General features: G+C 31.3%; 2 protein-coding genes across 2 annotated transcripts; both read left to right on the forward strand.

The window, feature by feature from the left end:
• Positions 1-1,587: 1,587 nt before the first annotated feature.
• LOC128032574 (uncharacterized) lies at positions 1,588-2,308 on the forward strand (the record flags this gene model as incomplete). Its single annotated transcript, XM_052621190.1, is given in 3 exon segments — positions 1,588-1,725; positions 2,103-2,135; positions 2,138-2,308. Coding segments are annotated over 3 exon segments (342 nt in total), but the record flags the coding sequence as incomplete, so codon positions are not given.
• Positions 2,309-3,547: 1,239 nt separating this feature from the next.
• On the forward strand, positions 3,548-6,482 carry LOC105797860 (glycosyltransferase BC10). The gene is made up of 2 exons (XM_012627758.2): positions 3,548-4,396; positions 5,844-6,482. The coding sequence occupies exons 1-2, from the start codon at positions 3,776-3,778 to the stop codon at positions 6,480-6,482; spliced, it is 1,260 nt and encodes a 419-aa protein (XP_012483212.1). The 5' UTR covers positions 3,548-3,775.
• The last annotated feature ends 11,986 nt before the right edge of the window (positions 6,483-18,468 follow it).

The following is an 18,468-nucleotide window of genomic DNA, read 5'->3' on the forward strand; positions in this document are numbered from 1 at the left end:
GGTATACGACTTCTACAATATTTAGCATCATTCAAAATAATGGAATTCATAACCTAATAAATGGGTAAATGATATATTTTCCTCGATATTACATGATAGATGAAAAGTAAACGTGACCACTGGTCATTTGTCTTTGTGATAAATGACCTAATTACTATTTGATTGTAACTGACTTTTTATGAAGAAAGATGTAATGGTTATCATGAGATAAAATCGAATCATATTGGGATAATAGATTTATCCCAAAGAGATTAAGGATATCCTATGTGGGTAACACATTGATGACAAGGTCATTGGACAAACACTGATTGAGTAGCTTTCGTAATGGTAAGTAACTAGGGAGAGCTGAGTCATGATACTATAGTGGAATGAATTTGTGACTAAATAAGTTTATAATTAATACGTAAAAAGTTGAAATTTAATTATAAATTATTTGATCCCTAATTTCATATGTTCAACTGGTCCCTACGCTAACTTGTTGAAACCAAATGAACAGAAATGGATGGTAATGATGAAGATAGAGCAATGAGTCACATTCACAAATGAATGTGCTTTCTCACAGAGTATAAAAATGAATTGAGAATTAATTTAAATTTTTGAATTATTATTTAATTAATTAAATAATTGAAGTTCTAAAATGGAATTAAATTAATTAGTTATAGTGAATCTATTGAATATGAAAATTAAATATATTTCCTTATAGATTTTTTTGCGGTAAAGTTGCCATGACTTTAACGAAATTAGAATTGGATTGAAATAGTTATTTAGTTAGAAAATTAATTTATGTAATTAAATTAATTAATTAAATAATATTTATTTTGGGAAATAGAAAACATGTATTGTGTTGGATTAAATTATAAAGTACTGGGTTAAAAATCCAAAAACCATATATAATTGAACCCAATACAAGAGAGAGCCAAATCCTCTCATCATAAGAGAGAGGGGCAACATCCCTAGTATTATTTAGTAGGGTGTGCTGCTCACCCCAATCTACTTAGAGTAGAATATTATTTTCTATTAAATAAATATTATTTGTGTTTTACTAATTCAACCATGATTCTTCTTATTTCTCCCTATAAATAGATGACACTGGTAGAACTATTTACATAACTTTTAACACATAAGTTTCAAATATATTGTTATTTTGCTAGAAAGTAGTGAGAACTTATTTTCTTAGAATAAATTCTATTTTCTAGAAAAATTACAATTATATCAGTTTTTATTGAGAGAGAATTACTTTCCTACTGAAAGTAATAAATCATTTCTAGTTCTGTGTTCGGTTCATGATTGTCTGGCCGAGCCCACACTCGAAGCAATTTGTGATACGAGAATAAAGAAGTTCATTTGGTTGAAAGCTGAGAATGTCTAGGATTCGTCTCGCACAAAACACTAGTATTTTTCGAGAAAAAAAATATTAGTATAAATATCACAAACCAACTTGATTTTCAAAATTTTAATTTTTTATTCTGACAGAAAATCGTTTTCAAACCTGATTTTTCCAAAAAATGAAACATGTGTTGGGATCACAAAAGAAAAAATTAAGAAATTGATAATGTCATCTTATTGGTAATGATTTCAAAAGAATGATTACAAAAGCTCCGAGAAGATGGATGAACTTCTCTACTTTCAGAAGTACCATCCTTTTGTCAAAAGCATGATATTGATGTTCTTAATATGGATGATGACTTTGTTGCCAAAGGAAGGTTACATAGGAAAGCTCTTAAGGTAACTAATATGGATTATTATATTGTGGAGTTATTTTATATTGTTATAGATACACAACTCCAAGAACTTAACAATCGTTTCAATGAAGTAAATACAAAGCTACTATTATTTGTATCTTTCTTATGTCCTAATGAGGATTTTGCAACTTTTGGCAAACATAAGTTGATTCATCTTAGTCAAATTTATTCATTTTTTTTCTCCAGTTGAAGTTTTTGCACTTGATAACCAATTGGAGACATAAAATTATTGACATGCGATCAAATTGGGAGCTCTCAAATTCGAAAGGAACTCAAAATCTTTCAAAGAAGATGGCTGATACAAAAAAGAACATTGTTTATCCATTGGCATATTGCCTGGTTAAGTTAGCGTTGATTTAGCTAATTGCTACAGTAAGTGTGGAAAGAGTATTTGTTTTGTAATGAAAATTGTGAAAAATCATTGAAGGAATCGAATTGGAGATCAATGGATGAGTGATTGTTTGATTCCATATGTCGAGAAAGAGAAGATAATTCCATGGTTTCAACACATGAGAAAGCTTCGTGGACAAGTGCAAAAAAGCTGCGTGTTATTTAAATTTATTTAATGTACCTTTTTGTTTTAATTATTATTTTAATAATCTTACATTTAACGTTTACAACGAGTTAATATTATGCATTAGTTATTTAATTTTTAAAATTTCCTTACTTGATGGCATTACGTACTTTTTGCATATGTTTTGCGTTTAGTTTGGGAATCTATATTTTATTGGGTCAATCATTTAGTTAGTAAATTGTTTGTATCAAAATGATGCAGAGAGAAATTGATAATTAGGGGAAAAGATGAACATGGTGTTCCAAAAGTTTGGGTTATGAATATATTATTTATTTCTAAATCGAAAGATAATAAAATGGAATTTTAAGTATAAACATGAGTTTGATTTTGGTAAAACTTTACTTTCACTTATTCATATGTTTCAATAGAGAATATTTAATTTATATTACGTTTATGCCACTATTATACGATTAAATTATTAAGGAACTCTTGAAGTGAGTTGTTATTTATTATTTTGGTACAACTACGTAAATTTTATTCTGTTTTTTTTTAAAAGTTTTTATTCTTTGATTTACATTTAAACAATTATTTGTTTCAAATTAAACATTAATTTATGTTAAGATTTATTTTGATGTACACATAAAACCGAAAGATTTATTTAGTCATATTAAATGCTTTAAAAATATTTAAATATGTTAAAATGGGTACTTAAAATAAATAAAATTATACTATCAGTCCTTATACTTTGTAAAAGTTGTGGATTCAACCACTCTACTTTAATTTAGTCATTTATAGTCTTTTGTACTTTTCAAATTTTAAATTTCAATAATCACCAAACGATAATTGTTAAATTCATTAAGTCAAGTTCTGTTATTTTCAAAGTTTGATGCGGCAAACATATTATCATATTTGTAATGCTATATCACTTGTTATTTCCACATATTGCTCATTAAAGATCCAATTAATGGATTAATGACTCTCATTCGTTAAGACTAAAATTTCAAATTTCAAAAAGTATAGTGACTTTTGAATGACCCACTTGTAGAGAATAGACTAAATCTACAACTATATGCATAGTACATAGTTGGTAATTACATTTAACCAGATAACAGGACTAATTTAAAAAGTACATAAATTAAAATTGATCAAATTAAAGTATAAGGACTAAATCCATAAATTTTTAAAAATATAGGGATTAATAGCAAATTTAACCTAGTAATAGGTTTGCTATTTTAGCCATTAATAAAGAAAAAGAGGGAGATAGGCTTGAGACTTGTAATGTAACTCAAAAGAAAATGTACGTCCCTGTTTCTCTCTCTATCTCACATATTAAAAGCAAAAAGAACGAACAATAACTTCAATTTTACACACACCCGACGACACCATAACATCAATATCCTCCTCTCTCATGTCATCTCTTTTCTCTTATAGCGCTTCCTCTATTTAATAACAAATAAAAGAGAGAAGCAGCTCTCAATCCACCACCACCCACGACGGCGCTGCCTCTTCCTCCTCCGCAATGAAGAAGAACGTGGTGGAGAAACAACAACACCGTCCTCAAATATCCACCACCACCACCAAGCTTCCCAATTCCCTCATCCAATTCAATGATATTGTTTTCTATTTCATTCTCTTTGGTTTAGGGTTGGGGTTAGGGATCACTCTCAGTTTCTTCTATCTCAAAGATGGTTCCATGGATTTCCAACTCTACCAACTATCCGTTTTCCGTGCATCCGACATTCGTCCGCCGCCACCACCACCAACTCTTCCATCGGGTGGTGTTATTGAACTGCCTTCCCCTCTTTCTGTATCATCACCACCCATCAAAGAAACTCGAAAAGAGAAGAGGAATTATATAAAAGAATTTTTTGAACCGCCGGCGACTAGGCATAATATGACGGATGAGGAGTTGTTTTGGAGGGCATCATTGGTTCCTAAAATCCCAAAATACCCAATCCAACGAACACCCAAAATTGCATTCATGTTCTTGACGAGAGGAAAAGTGTTATTAGCTCCACTTTGGGAGAAATTCTTTCGTGGACATGAAGGCTTTTACTCCATTTACGTCCATTCTGATCCTTCTTTCGTTCAAACTATGCCCAAGTCTTCGGTGTTTTACGATCGCTGGATTCCTAGTAAGGTCTGTTCATCCCACTTTTCCCTCTTTTTTGCCCTTTGTTTATTAGCTTAAATGAACATACAATAAAAATATAACAAATATCATTTTTATTGATTGATATTATAATTTGAATCAAACGAAATAAAATTAATAGTTTAAATATACTTTTGACTGAAAAATAAATATCCTAATTTTGTATTTAAACAAAAAGGTGGGCTAAATTTGGTTTTGATGATGCATTAAATTATAGTGGTTATTAATATATAAAACTTGCCTCAAATATAAGACCAAAATGTACAAAAAAAGAAGAAGAAAATTTTGGGCAAAACAAGAAACATACTAAATTAATATTTCAAGAGAAAAAAAACAGCTCAGGTTATTAAGAGCATATTATTTATGGTTTATCCTCCGTTATGGTAGGTTAAGCTGGCTGGCTATTAAGTATTTAAGGCCCCAAGTATTTTAAATACTTGTATAAAGTTAATTTGAAAATTTATTTTATATACTAGAAGGTTAAAAGTTTAATAAATATATTATAGAGGGTAGTAAATTACATAAATAAATATCATACTTATCATACTCGCTTATAAAATTTAAAAATTATATTAATAATATATTAAATAATTACTCATTAATATTTAATGGGTGAATATTTAATAGATTTGCAACATATTTTTAAGTAGAGTTACATGCATTGCTTTTATTCTACAACTTTTCCAGTTAAATGAGTAACAACTTTACATTTTCCTTATATATCTATATAGACGTCCATAGAATCTTTCATTCTACCTCCATTCTTCATCTTTTAATATTTTACAGTGTATTATTAGCAACTTCTATATTTATTTATTATAAAGCTATTGATTAAGATAATGTTATAGGTGAATTGGGTATTAACTCGATTAAAAAATATAAAAATTTGTTTTTAAAGTAAATTAAATTATTTGAGCGTATTTTTAATAATATAAAAATAAAAATATACACATAATATCATTTGAACCCATATTTATTTAATTTTTCTTATTATATTTTACCATTCAACCAAATCCAAGATAAGGACTATAAATTAGGAATCGATTGCATTTTACCTCATTTACTTAAAATGGGCAATTTAGTCTCTATATGTTAAATTAAAAAGCAAATTGGTCAATTCTATTAAAAATTTCATCTATTTCCACTATTAAAAACTAGCATGGTTAATGGAATAACTAGATAGTTACATGTGGCGTCCTATGTGTACCTCATTTTGACGTACAAAGAATAATTTTTAACAATAGAAATAGATAAAATTTTTGACAAAATGATCAATTTACTCTTGTATCTGATGTACGTGGACTAATTTGCCCCCTTTTTTTGAGTAGCGAGAACAAAATGTAATAACATTTGTTTATTTATACAAATTTTTTACAAATATATTTGTTACATCATTTTATAATAACATTGTTTTTATGAACATGAAATAATGTAGATAGCAAGATGGGGAGAAATGAATATGGTGGAAGCAGAACGACGTTTATTAGCAAACGCATTGATGGATATATCCAACGAACGTTTTGTTCTTCTCTCGGAATCATGCATTCCTCTCTTCAATTTCTCAACCGTTTATGACTATCTTATCAACTCCACCAAATCCTTTGTGGAGTCGTATGATTTACCAGGTCCTGTTGGCCGTGGTAGATACAGTAAAATGATGTCCCCTCTGATTACTCTCGAACAATGGCGAAAGGGATCTCAATGGTTCGAGGTCGATCGGTTCCTAGCCATCGAGGTAATCACCGACCAAACATATTATCCGGTTTTTTGGCAATATTGCAAAAACGATTGCTATGGCGACGAGCATTACTTGCCGACATTTGTAGACATGAATTTCCCGACGAGGAATGCGTATAAAACATTGACATATGTGGATTGGTCGAAGGGAGGACCTCATCCCAATAGGTTTCGTAGAGAAGAAGTGACCGAAGAGTTCTTGAAGAAACTAAGAACTTCCTCACAGTGCTATTACAATGAAAGAATAGTCAATGTTTGCCACTTATTTGCTAGGAAGTTTTCACCAAATTCTTTAGACAAGTTGTTGAGATTTGCTCCAATTGTCATGAACTTTTAGTTTGTTTGTTTGTTTGTTTTTTTTTTTTTTGTACTTTGTATGTTTGAAGTCTTGGTTTATTCATTTGCACATTTAAATTAAACCTTTTGGATACAATATAAGAAATTTTTATTTAAAAAGAAACTTTTTTAATGTTTTTGTTGTACCTTTTGCTTTATCCATTTATGTCTTGTAAAAGGGTAGAAGTAAAAAATTGTATATGTTGGAGGAATAACGATTAAATAAAAACTAAAAAATTAAAGTATCATTTGATATTCTTGTGTTAAGATTTCAATAGGATGTGATTAATTAAAATGTGACATCTTAATATTATATATATAAATAGGAAAGTGCTAATTTAATATGGTAAATTTTGAAATTACTTTTTTAGAGGAAATTCTGAAATTAGTTAGACAAAATGAAATATAAAATATATTAATTTTAATATTTTTAGTCATTTTATTAACAAAAATGTTTTTTAACGAATAAGTAATTTAATATATATATTTTAAATAATATTAATTTAATTTTTAATTTAAAATAAATAAATTTATTTCAAAATTAATATACTGTTATAAAATAAAGAACAAAGAGGAATATAAAACAAGAGAAATAGGAGAATAATGAGAGTACACATTTTATTGGTCAATAGAGATATTTACAATACTTTTTCAAATATGTATTTATAGATATAAGAAATATAAATTATATAAAAATCTACTCGTAATGAACATTAGAGTCCTAATATATATCAAATTTCTTATCTTAATGGACTTCCACTTTATAATAATAAAATATTTATACATTCCCCTTGAATGTTCATTAGTAAATAACTGTCTCGTTAAAACCTTACTAAGATAAAAATTATAGGGGAAAAATCTTAGTGAAAGAAAAATAATATACATATCTATAATACACACAACTCATATTCTACATATTCAATCTTGACTACTAGCTTTTTTCAAATGATCACTTGAACAAATTTTCTAAACTTTTATATCAAAATTCTTTTAGAAGTCATAGTCTAGACTCAAAATGAATTTATAAATATCATCTCGAGATAGTGTGTGCTACTCCACTGATCCGGCTCGGCAATTATACAAGCTGAAAATCTACAAGGAAGGAAAAACAACCAGAGTAAACATTAAGAATGCTTACTAAGTTCAAATGGATTCACTAAACTTACATTGATAAGTACAAGCATAATCAAAACTAATCAATTTAGCATTCAATATAGCTATCCTTTGGCACGTGATGGTAAAAATAAACATATAATAACGTTAACAACTAAATGTGTTAGTCATATTCCCAAGTCATAATAATACCGACACTTTAATGAAATCATTGACCACAAGCTCACATGTGCAGAAAACAAGCAATTTTATAAAACGATTTAAAAGTGTGGTTTTAATTGCAAGCGTACAATGTTAGTTGTAATATTTTTAGTGTCAATGTGACACTCGAGTATCCCATGGATTGAACCTAAAGGATTGTCGGTAAATGTGTTTATCAAGTTAATTACAAGTTAAACAATTACTAAATTAATCAATTGAAAAATTATTAGTGCAAATTCCAAAAGAAACTGTTTATAAACTAAATTTAAATTATCAATTAAACCAACTAATCTAAATTTCTGCCCTATTGCTTTAGACAATTAACATGCCGTCAAATATAGTAGTTATTTCGGTCTATTTTCACACTTAAGGAGTTTGTTTTCTAGCCAATTTGGTTTTTACATTACGTTTTCGATATTTAGTACTTAGTATTAAAAGTTAGTAAAAATAAGTATTTTTAACACATTTTGTGAGTGTTGTGACCTATTAGGTCGACACGGGCCTTAGATAGTGCTAATATATTAAATTGAGTGTATAGGATGATGAATTATATGACCAATTGATGTGAGAGTAAAGGACGAATGATGCACAAGCTTCTTGAGCCGTTAAAGCATGAAACAAACTATACAAGGTGTGAAACACCTGTCGTGTTGTGCCATGCAAGGCTTATGGTACGGCAAAGGTCAACGTGTTGCCCAAGTCTATTGAGGCTATTTCCGTTCACACAATGTACTTTAGACAAAGACCTAGGACGTGCTGAAGACCTAATTTGAGTTGCCAACACTCCTATAGATAATACTTTAGGGGTTTGATGTAACTAAGTCGTATTGGACACCTTCAAAACCCTCATAGTTTAGGAGTAGGATTAGATTAAGTTTTCTTTCGGCTTTTCATAAACGCTTTGTTCTTTCCTCTTAGAATTGATTTCAATCCAAGAGTTACTTTATATTATTGAAGTATTTCAGTTATTTGATTTTGCAAGAAACAGTATTCGTTATTCTGATCAAGGAATTTTCTACTCCATTCTTCAATCGATATCAATTTCAAGATTATTCTAATCTCTTTTCTCTTTCAATTAAATCGTGTTTTTTTACATTTTTTATTCAATTTAGATTAAGTTTATGAATAACATGAGTTGCTAAATCCCTTAAGGGAGATTAAGGAGTGGATGGGGGGAATGATTAAAGGAGGATTTAGGGTTTCTCTAGAAAATTAGTAGGTATAAATTACGTGTTCCTAAACCCTAGGCTTGACAACCCTAGGAAGTAAGCATAAGTTAGATGAGATCAGGAGATAAGTCTAACCGAGTAAATCGTAGTTTATCCTACTTGAGAAAGTAAGGTCAAGAGATAAGCGAGTATTGATTAATAGATTTATCAATTAGAGACTAAGAGGTAATAATTGGTTAATCGGTAGCTAATTTACCCTAAAACCCTAATCTAAAGTTAATTACAAACCTTGAAACAAGTTAATTCCTGATTTTTTTTATTAATTTAAGTCGTTTGTTTATTTTCTTATTTATTTTAATTATTTAATTTAATTTATTAATCTATTTTATGATCTGTCGTAATATAGTATTTAATTATTACAATTTAGAATTATTATTGTAAAAAGATTTTTATTAGATTTATTCCATCCTACCTTGGGCACGATCTTCAAAATACTTCTTGTGTTCCATTGTACACATATAATATATTACAATTTGACTCGTATACTTGTGGAAACTGCTGATTCAATTATATATATTTTGTGTGTGTTATTTTTACTATAAACGATAACATGTTTATAGGCGGTCAACAATGTAGATGATAAAACGATGGTCGGTTGATTCGTTAATCGCTAACTAAGCTAATAAACCTAAATTGATTATATTGATTGCCACTCTTAGCTAGGAATCTCCTCTCGGTCTCATTCTCGACTAAAATATACCACTTAAGCTCTTCTCCCGGTCATACCTAGGCATATAGACCTCCTCCCAGTCCCACTATTCGGTACAATTATATCAAACTATCTAAGGATAAACTCTCTTCTCGGTCTCGTTTATCTAGATTTTCTACTAGATGCATCAATTTTAGCATAGTAAGCATTTCGATATTATCAAACAACCAATTAATCTTGCATAAACATTTAACTTAAACTAACAAATAATCAATCAACCAACCATCAACAAATTTAGCACATAATCAAACTTAAATTCTAAACAAGCATTTTATCAAACACATTGTAGGTATAAATTGAAAGTAAAGGGTTTAAGAAAACGCTCGTTAATGGATGGAAATCTATTGAAGCCCAAGAGTTTTACCATCTTCATTTACAAAATATTTAACAAGAAGGAAGAAAGAAAACAACAAAACTAAAATCTACCCTAAAAAGAAAAAATAAAACCAAAACTAGAAATGAAAAGAACAAAAAAGAAAAAGGAAAAGAAAAGAAAAGAAAAGAAAAGAAAAACCTTAACCCTAACCTAAAATTAAGGACAAAAGATGATAGAAACAAAAGTGAAAAGTTATCTCTCCCCTTTTCATTAAGCCAAAAGTGGCTTTTAATAACTGATTTCAACCTAAAATTTTGGACCAAAATTCCCCTAAGCTCCTAATTTTGATTGGTGTGGGTGTTGGACAAAAACTACCACTGCAGTTATTTTTCTCCTCATCAGGCGTCGCTATTGCGATACCCAAACTCGATATTGCCATACCTAATAACTCTAAATTATATAGACATTTACAACACCTTCTAACTAGTAATTTATGTAAATTCTAAGTGTTTGATAACAAATTCTATAGTTTTTATTACAAATTTGTGTATATGGATAAAGTTAAAATAAAATTCTATTTACTTTTACATACTAATTTTACATATTCTTGGAATTTGAAGTAGTTTGGAGCACTAGAAGAAAAGATAGTTATGAAGTTCACCTATTAATGCTCAACGCTATAGCATTTCTACAGCACAAGCCATGCATACATGGGTTGATAAATAATCAACATGGGATGCCTAAAATGAAGTATTGGACTCTTAAATTTACCTTGGCCTAGCTCTCAAATGAGTCAGTACAGTTGGACAAGCCTTCTGCTGAGAATAAAGTCCAAACCGTCCATTAAGGAAGGAAAGAGCCTAATTCGGCCATAGGGGAGTCAAACCATCCAAAGGGGACTTGGTAAACCACCAAATTAACTTCTAAAATCAGAAACCAAACTCCCTTCCCAGAAAATGTGCAAATCGTCCATTCTCTTCAACTTTTCTCCCTTGTATTAAGCTTGAATCAAGCTAAAATTAGCAAACCATCCATCCTCCTTCCTTAACTCAAGGGTCCAACCATTTCTAAAAGGAATTTAAGGGATGTCAAATGCTAAAAATAGAAAAGACTCAAGGGGACTCTCAAGTATAAATAGGGGAGCTACATCACTTCTCATCATCAACTCATTCATCTTTCATTCCTCTCCAAGCATGCATCATTCTTCATTTCTTTTCTCTCATTTTCTATTCATCCATTTCCACTTGAGAGAGTATTTGCAAGGCTTTGAGAGCAACCACTTTTTCGAAATATTGAGAGATTCTAAGCTTGGTAGTCATGAAAAGAAGAGAAGAACGAAGGAGAGAAGTGAATAGTGTAACGAAGGTCCACTAGAATCGGTTTAAAAATTCTTTTTCCCTTTAATCTTATAGTTTTGTTCAATTCAAGAAACATGTTGCAACCAAGTTTTCTGCTTTTAATATAATCATGATTGCTTAATTTTTTGGCATTAGAATGGTTTAAATTCTGTTGCCTAGATTATTTAACTCTATTAAATGTGTTCTGTGCATTTGATCTGTTTACTCATTCAAGTAAAATTATGAACATGTTTCCCATACATTATGAATGAAGGGAAATAACTGAATTAATTAGTTAATCCGGTCAATACTTTAATTAATTAACACAATACTTATATGGTGTATGTTTAATCATTTAGTGATTAAATTAGTAAAAACATTAAAATGTTGTTACCTAACATAACCTTTGTATGATATTTTCTTATGAAGCTATAAGTTTATTAAACATAAAAACATGCTAGATAGACTTAGTAATTAAATAAGTATAACATTATACCTTAATTAAATAAGGTTAGTAAATTATCAACTTGCCACGAAATCTCCGTAATATCTTATAACATTGTTTAAACAATTCTAAGTCGGAAGGAAAATTATTCTAACACATGCATGCTCTTGTGATTGACTCTTAGAAACTTGCATACTTATTCTTCTTTGTTTATTTTAATTCTTAGCATACTTAGGTTAGTTTTTAGTCTAATTAGAAACTGCATCATACTTTCATTTATGTCATCATCAACCAATTTACTAAGTGCTAATTTTACAATTCTTGATTCACATAAATAGTCTCTGTGGAGATAATAACTCTTACTTACTACTTTATTACTTAAATGTGGTCAATGCATGAAAGGTTTGTTATGTGAGTTTGTTTTTGTCTCCGCGGAGTCGTCTAAAGGGGTTCATCAAGACTTTAAAGATGATTCTCTAAAAGAAAAGTCCATGACACCATATCGTGTAAGATCATAGCTGTGATATGGTGTCATATGGAAATAACTAAAGGAAGGGTATTACCTAGTGGGGTTTTTTTGCGTGAACCAAACAATGAGGGACAAACCTCATGTAATGTGAGTCTAGGAAAATCCTTATCATGAACACACAAGAGAAAAGACGCCTTTATGGCAATCTTTGGAGGAGGAAGCCTTTGTTGTGATATCTGATGAAGATAAGCCTTTGTGGCAGTCTATAGAAGGGAACGCCTTCATGGAACATACTAAAGGAAGGCTCTTATGGCTATCACTTGAAAGGAATGCCCTTGTGGAAAACCCTGAAAGAAAGGAATGTTAAATACAACGAACATAGAAGAATGGTAAGTATGAAAAATTCTAAAATAATGAAATGTATGGCTAACTTTGAGGAATGATGAGCACGGAAAACCATGAAAGAGGGGTATATATATATGGGAAACTCTAAAGAAAATGTGTGTGGCGTACTTTGAAGGAATGGTTCTGTATGAAATGTTATGACGTATCCTGCATAATCTTTAGATATGAACAGAGAGGTTAGAATGGGCCAGGGTATATGATATAGGTAAATGTGATTAAACTCACTAAGTTTACAAGAACTTACCTTTGTGTTTTTCGCTACAGGTAAGCTGAATTGAGATGATTGACTATTATACATGCAGAACGAGTTGATTTGGAGTGACCGAGTTTGATTTAGTAAATAGAAACAATGTAATTAAGTTATGAGATTTATCTAGAAGTCTTTGTAATTGAAATCTCTTATACAATAGTCATAGTTGTCTATTGTGTATGTATATTTGTAAGATAATTGCAACATTGTTATAAGATGTAAATGTTGAAAATTTTTATGTGTAAGTGTAGGTCTTTATTAAGGAGGTAACACCTGAAGATTTGGATCCGGTGAATTAGATTGGGTTGAAGGCGTTATAAGTTTGGTATCAGAGCCTAAGTTTAGTTGATTCTCGAAACATGAAGATGAAAAAGCCCATTATGCATAACGCGCTGAGCCTAGCAGAGTCTCTTAGGTATATGTAGGTAGTTTTATTTAGGTATAAGGTAAATAATGTAATAAAATGACAAGTAAGATAGTAAAGAAAGTAAATGAATGGTCACATTAATAAGAAGGAAAAATATTACATGGTTCAAGGTTGGAGAGATAAAAGGTAAAAAGAAATGAAGTACAAGATAAAAAGAAATAGGTTTTAGTCTACCCTTCTACCACGTTGATTAGTGGGCTCGTTAAAAACATCTTCAGTAGGAAAAGTGCCTTCTAAAATTTGATCCTTTGATGTTGAAACCTCCTCATTATCTTTGGCAATAGGCATAGATGGAATGATGAAACTCTCAGATTGCTTCCACTCTTTCTAGAAAGTTTTCCACTCTTCACCTTTTGGGTGGTAAACATCAAAGTTCAGTGAATCAGTAGAAACATTCTTGAGGTAATTGAAGTTCACTTTTTTGAGATTTAGAGGACCTGCAGCCACTTGGGTGTGTAAGATTAGGTTTGATTTCCACTTGGAAAGGGCCTCGATGAGTTTCTTTCGAGTGTCATCTTAATACTTTTTGAGGGTTTCATCATGGGAATGCCATTGGCTCTCTAATTCTGCTTGGTGACTCTCTTTCATAGCTCTGAACCTTTCTCTAAGGCAAGCTTTTCATTCTTTAAAGAATTGACCTCCTATTTTAGCTGCCCATTTTTTGTGAAAGCATCTATGTACTTGTCAGTTAGAGCTGAAAGCCATGGATCCAGTTTTTCGATAAGATTGGTATCCTTTTTATGTTGCTGACGTAGTTCAGCTAAAGAGTCCTTGTCAGATTTCACAACCCTTTCTAAACCAGTTATCTTGTTTCTATAACATTGACTAGCCTTTCTAAGGGCTCCACTCTATAAACCTTGCTCAACAGACATAAACTTTAAAACTTGGGCCATAAAAGTTAAGGGATCTTCATTAGAAGTGGATGCGAGATAAGAAATGAAAGCCTCTATTAACTGAGTAGGCACTAAGCTCTGCTATTGCTGAAAGATGTCACTAAGAGATGTGAGAAGTGACAGAAACTCTAAAATACCTGGCTAATGAAGGACACTCCCTGTTCCAACAAGGGTGGTATCTAATTTTTGAGGAGAAAGAACTGATGGTTGAGCCATTGGATTGCTTCAAAAGGACTCCATGACAAAGGAAGATCCAAAGAAGGTTGGGGTGAACCAGGATGATGGGCGGATTCCTCTGGAAGTGATGAAATCTTTAGAAGAGTTGGAATTGTAAGTGTAAGGGCAACTGTAGCCACGAGCTCCCTACATGGCCTATGCTTTATCAGAGGAGGACAATTAATGCTACCAGACTCCTGAGTGCTATATTCCATTCTAACCCTCTTCATTTTCTTTGCTGCTGTTTTCTTTAACAAAAGAGTAATAGTCTTCCTCGAGCTATAATTTCTTTTGAGAATAGATGAAATGTCCATATCTTGAGGATTTGAATGAGACAGAAGCCTTGCATCACCAACATGAAAGTTAGCTAGCTTGGAAGTAGAAGAGGAAGTTGTATCATGATTAGTAATGAGATTCCAATTTCAAGGAGGAAAACCAAAAATGCTTTAAAAATAAAAGGGTGGCTCTCTTTTGCACCCTAGTAAAATTTTTGCCAAGTCATCATCTGAATTATATGGCCAAGCTTCGAAAGTAGAGGGCACTCTCTGATCATCTAACCCCATGTTGGACTCATCTATTTGGTAACCATTGGGGCTAAGCTTCTGAAGGCAATTTTGAAATACATTCCTAACTAAAACAAGTTCCACCAGGTTAAGTACACGCCCTCTTTTCAATCATTTAATTTGAACAATAGCAAGCTCAGAATCTACTGGCTGACATTGTTTACAAATACCCTTCTTGGGGAGGGACCATCTGGTTGGAAAGCCAAAACCAAACTCAAAGTTGCTTATGACTCATATGTATTTGTCCTTCTATTGATAAAAGTTTGAAATGATGTTCTGAATAAGAGGTTCAATCCCAGAACAAGTACTAAAATGAGCGTTACCAGCAAAAATGCCCTATCTAATCACTTCCAGCTGATAAAACTTCTAAAAACCATTCAGCATAGGTGGTTCGGTGTACATACAACAGTCAATGTAGCAGGCCACCAAAGTCCACCAAGATAAAGTTGATAACTTACCCGATACAATGCAATATTCATTTAAGATGACATAGAAGAAGGAATTCAAAGGTAAATGGAAACGGACTTCTAGTAGAATGTAACATCCCTAACCCGTATTCATCGTCAGAATAGGGGTCACATGGTCGTGTGACTCACACGGCCAAGAGACACACCCGTGTCTTAGGCCATGTGGGCATTTCAAGTAGGGACATATGGCCGTGTCCCAACCCGTTTAACTCATTGACTTGGGTCACACGGCCAAACCACATGCCCGTGTGCCAAGCCGTGTCCGCTTTGAAATAACCTTACACATCCATGTGCCAAGTTGTGTGCTAAGTCGTGTAAAACCTGACTTGCATACCTTTGAAAACTACAAGGGACACACGACTATGTTACCTGGCTGTGTGTCACACACAGCTGAGACACACGCCCGTGTCTCTGCTCGTATGGAAAAAATAGGCTATTTTACAAGTAATTTTCTCACCCTTTTCAACATGTACCTATAATCCCTTTTGCACATATACATAAGCCCTCAAAAGACACCAAATTCAGGCATAATCAAGTCAAACACATATGGTATAATAACATCCAACCAATATGCCCAAAGACACCTCAAATGACAACATTAAAATATCTATAACCATGTACTCAATTTGGCCAAAATAATTGATTAACTTCTAACTAAGTTTGCATCATTACACAACATGCAAATCACTTGCCAAAACATACCATTTGGTACCAACTGTACCACATAATCATTGGCATCAAAACACATATATGCTTACTATGGCAAAACACCAATTCAAAACAAGTTATATGTCATATCTAATATGCACATTCATCTACTTTTCTATCTACCATCATTCAACCCTAACATGTCATCTATCAACCATTACAAGACTACTTATATACACCTTATAATATATATAATTTTACCAACACAAGGACAAAATGCAAACTAACCAAATGGTCATTTCTACAACCAAAACACATAGGATAACATTAGCCAAAATACCTATACATGCCATTATAACCTTAACCAAGACATCAACATCTACCGATATAATCGTTGGATAGTGTGATGGATCTCCGACTAGTTTCCAACTCGATTGAGCTTCCAATAATCTGAAAAGTAAAGAAAAACAACTACGTAAGCAGGGAATGCTTAGTAAGCTCGTATAAACTTTAATCATATCAATTTATTTCCAATATGAAATTTATACATATCAAGAATAATTATATACCGATACCATACGATTCATGAAACCAAATTCAACAACTCACAAAATGAGTAAATGCATAGCATCACTTATACATATCATCCCTAGCATAGTAGGATTTTATATAACTTTAAACCCTTTCAAATTTTTCTTATTTTCATTTGCATTTCATTACTTTCCATTGAATTTACTCTCATTAACTCAAATAACATCAATTCAATTCATCATTCCTTTTCATCATTCTACACTTCAGGTATGAACTTACTATTTCATTAACTTTCCACACCCGTTTTATATACATAACACATAAAACATAAGTGCTTCATTCAATCATAGCCATAAGCTAGTACATTTAATTATAATTTTTTTGGAACTAACCACATGGTAAACTGTTTCAATAAGAATTACATAATTTAAACCTTACCACCTTTTCATGATCACAAGCATATTTCCATTTAGGCATTTACCATTTCAATGCATAACTTATAAGTTTAACGTGGTATAATCCAACCACAACTTGGCCAAAGCCTAAGCACATATGCACCAACCATGTTAGTCATGTAAATTCACATATGAATCAATAATCATTGATGAACTCAACAATTAATTAAATTTCCATATACATGTAACGTCCATATCATGTATCAATACATCATGTAAAATCATTTCCATGTATTTCATGTAAATACTTGTAATAGTTCGTATCGAACTCATATCATCTCGTAACAGAATATTTCCCGTTGAACCATTTAGAATATCATTGGATACTCGGGATAGCTCACACATATTGTGCTAAATTGTAATCCGTCAATTCTTGTACATGTATGCTCATACAAGCTATGAATCGGTATGCTTTCACGAGCTGTGAATCGGTAAGCTCATAAGAGTTGTGGTGTGTTTGTAACACATGCATGACCTCAACCAAATTGATAACCCTAATGACATGTCATTTTTATCCTACGAATTCCTAAGGTTCAAACGGGACTTGATAATTGTCGTATGTCGTTGGATTTACGTCGTTTCATAACACGGTAAATTATGTCTAACATATATATATTGATTTAATCACAATATAATCACATATTAATATTAAATTTAATCAAAATTATACAGAATATAGTTCATACGAACATAGCTGGCTAAATTGCAAAATACTAAAGGTTAGGGGTATTTTGGTAATTTTCCATTTCCTTGAGTTTTTCCACTTGATCTTGATCTAAATTAATAATTTCATTCAATATATTAATTTGGACAATAAAAAATTCATTTCATACAATTTGGTCATTTTTTATATTTTTACAAAATTGCCCCTAAAGTTTTACTTTTATTTAATTTAGTCCTTGAGCCCAAAACATGCAAATTAACCATTTTTACCTAGAATTGAGCTTAGCCCAATGTTCATGGTTTCCAAAACAGTCCATTTATGCAAAAATTTCACATTAAATCCTTGTACTTTTATTAAGTTAACAATTTAGTCCCTAATCGAAAAAAATCATCAAAATCACTTAACAAAATAATTTTAAATGAAAATCAACATTCCAAATTCATCATATAACATAAAAAATCACAAGATTCATCAATGGAAACATTCAAAATCTTTAACAGTTTCAAAATCGAAGGTACGGGCTAGTTGGACCTAGTTGGAACGATCTCAAAAACATAAAAAGTATTAAAAACGGGACGAAAAATACTCACATGCAAGCATAAATAGGGATGGTCGGATGAAGCTTCATCCATGGATTCTTTCTTACTTT

The sequence above is a fragment of the Gossypium raimondii genome, chromosome 9 (assembly GCF_025698545.1).
Source record: "Gossypium raimondii isolate GPD5lz chromosome 9, ASM2569854v1, whole genome shotgun sequence".
Classification (NCBI taxonomy): domain Eukaryota; kingdom Viridiplantae; phylum Streptophyta; class Magnoliopsida; order Malvales; family Malvaceae; genus Gossypium; species Gossypium raimondii.

Excerpts from the sequence above, each read along its gene's own strand:
- LOC105797860 (XM_012627758.2), top strand. The coding sequence starts at position 3,776 with ATGAAGAAGAACGTGGTGGAGAAACAACAACACCGTCCTCAAATATCC. Across the intron at positions 4,397-5,843 it reads ATCGCTGGATTCCTAGTAAG|ATAGCAAGATGGGGAGAAAT; the intron begins GTCTGTTCATCC and ends GAAATAATGTAG.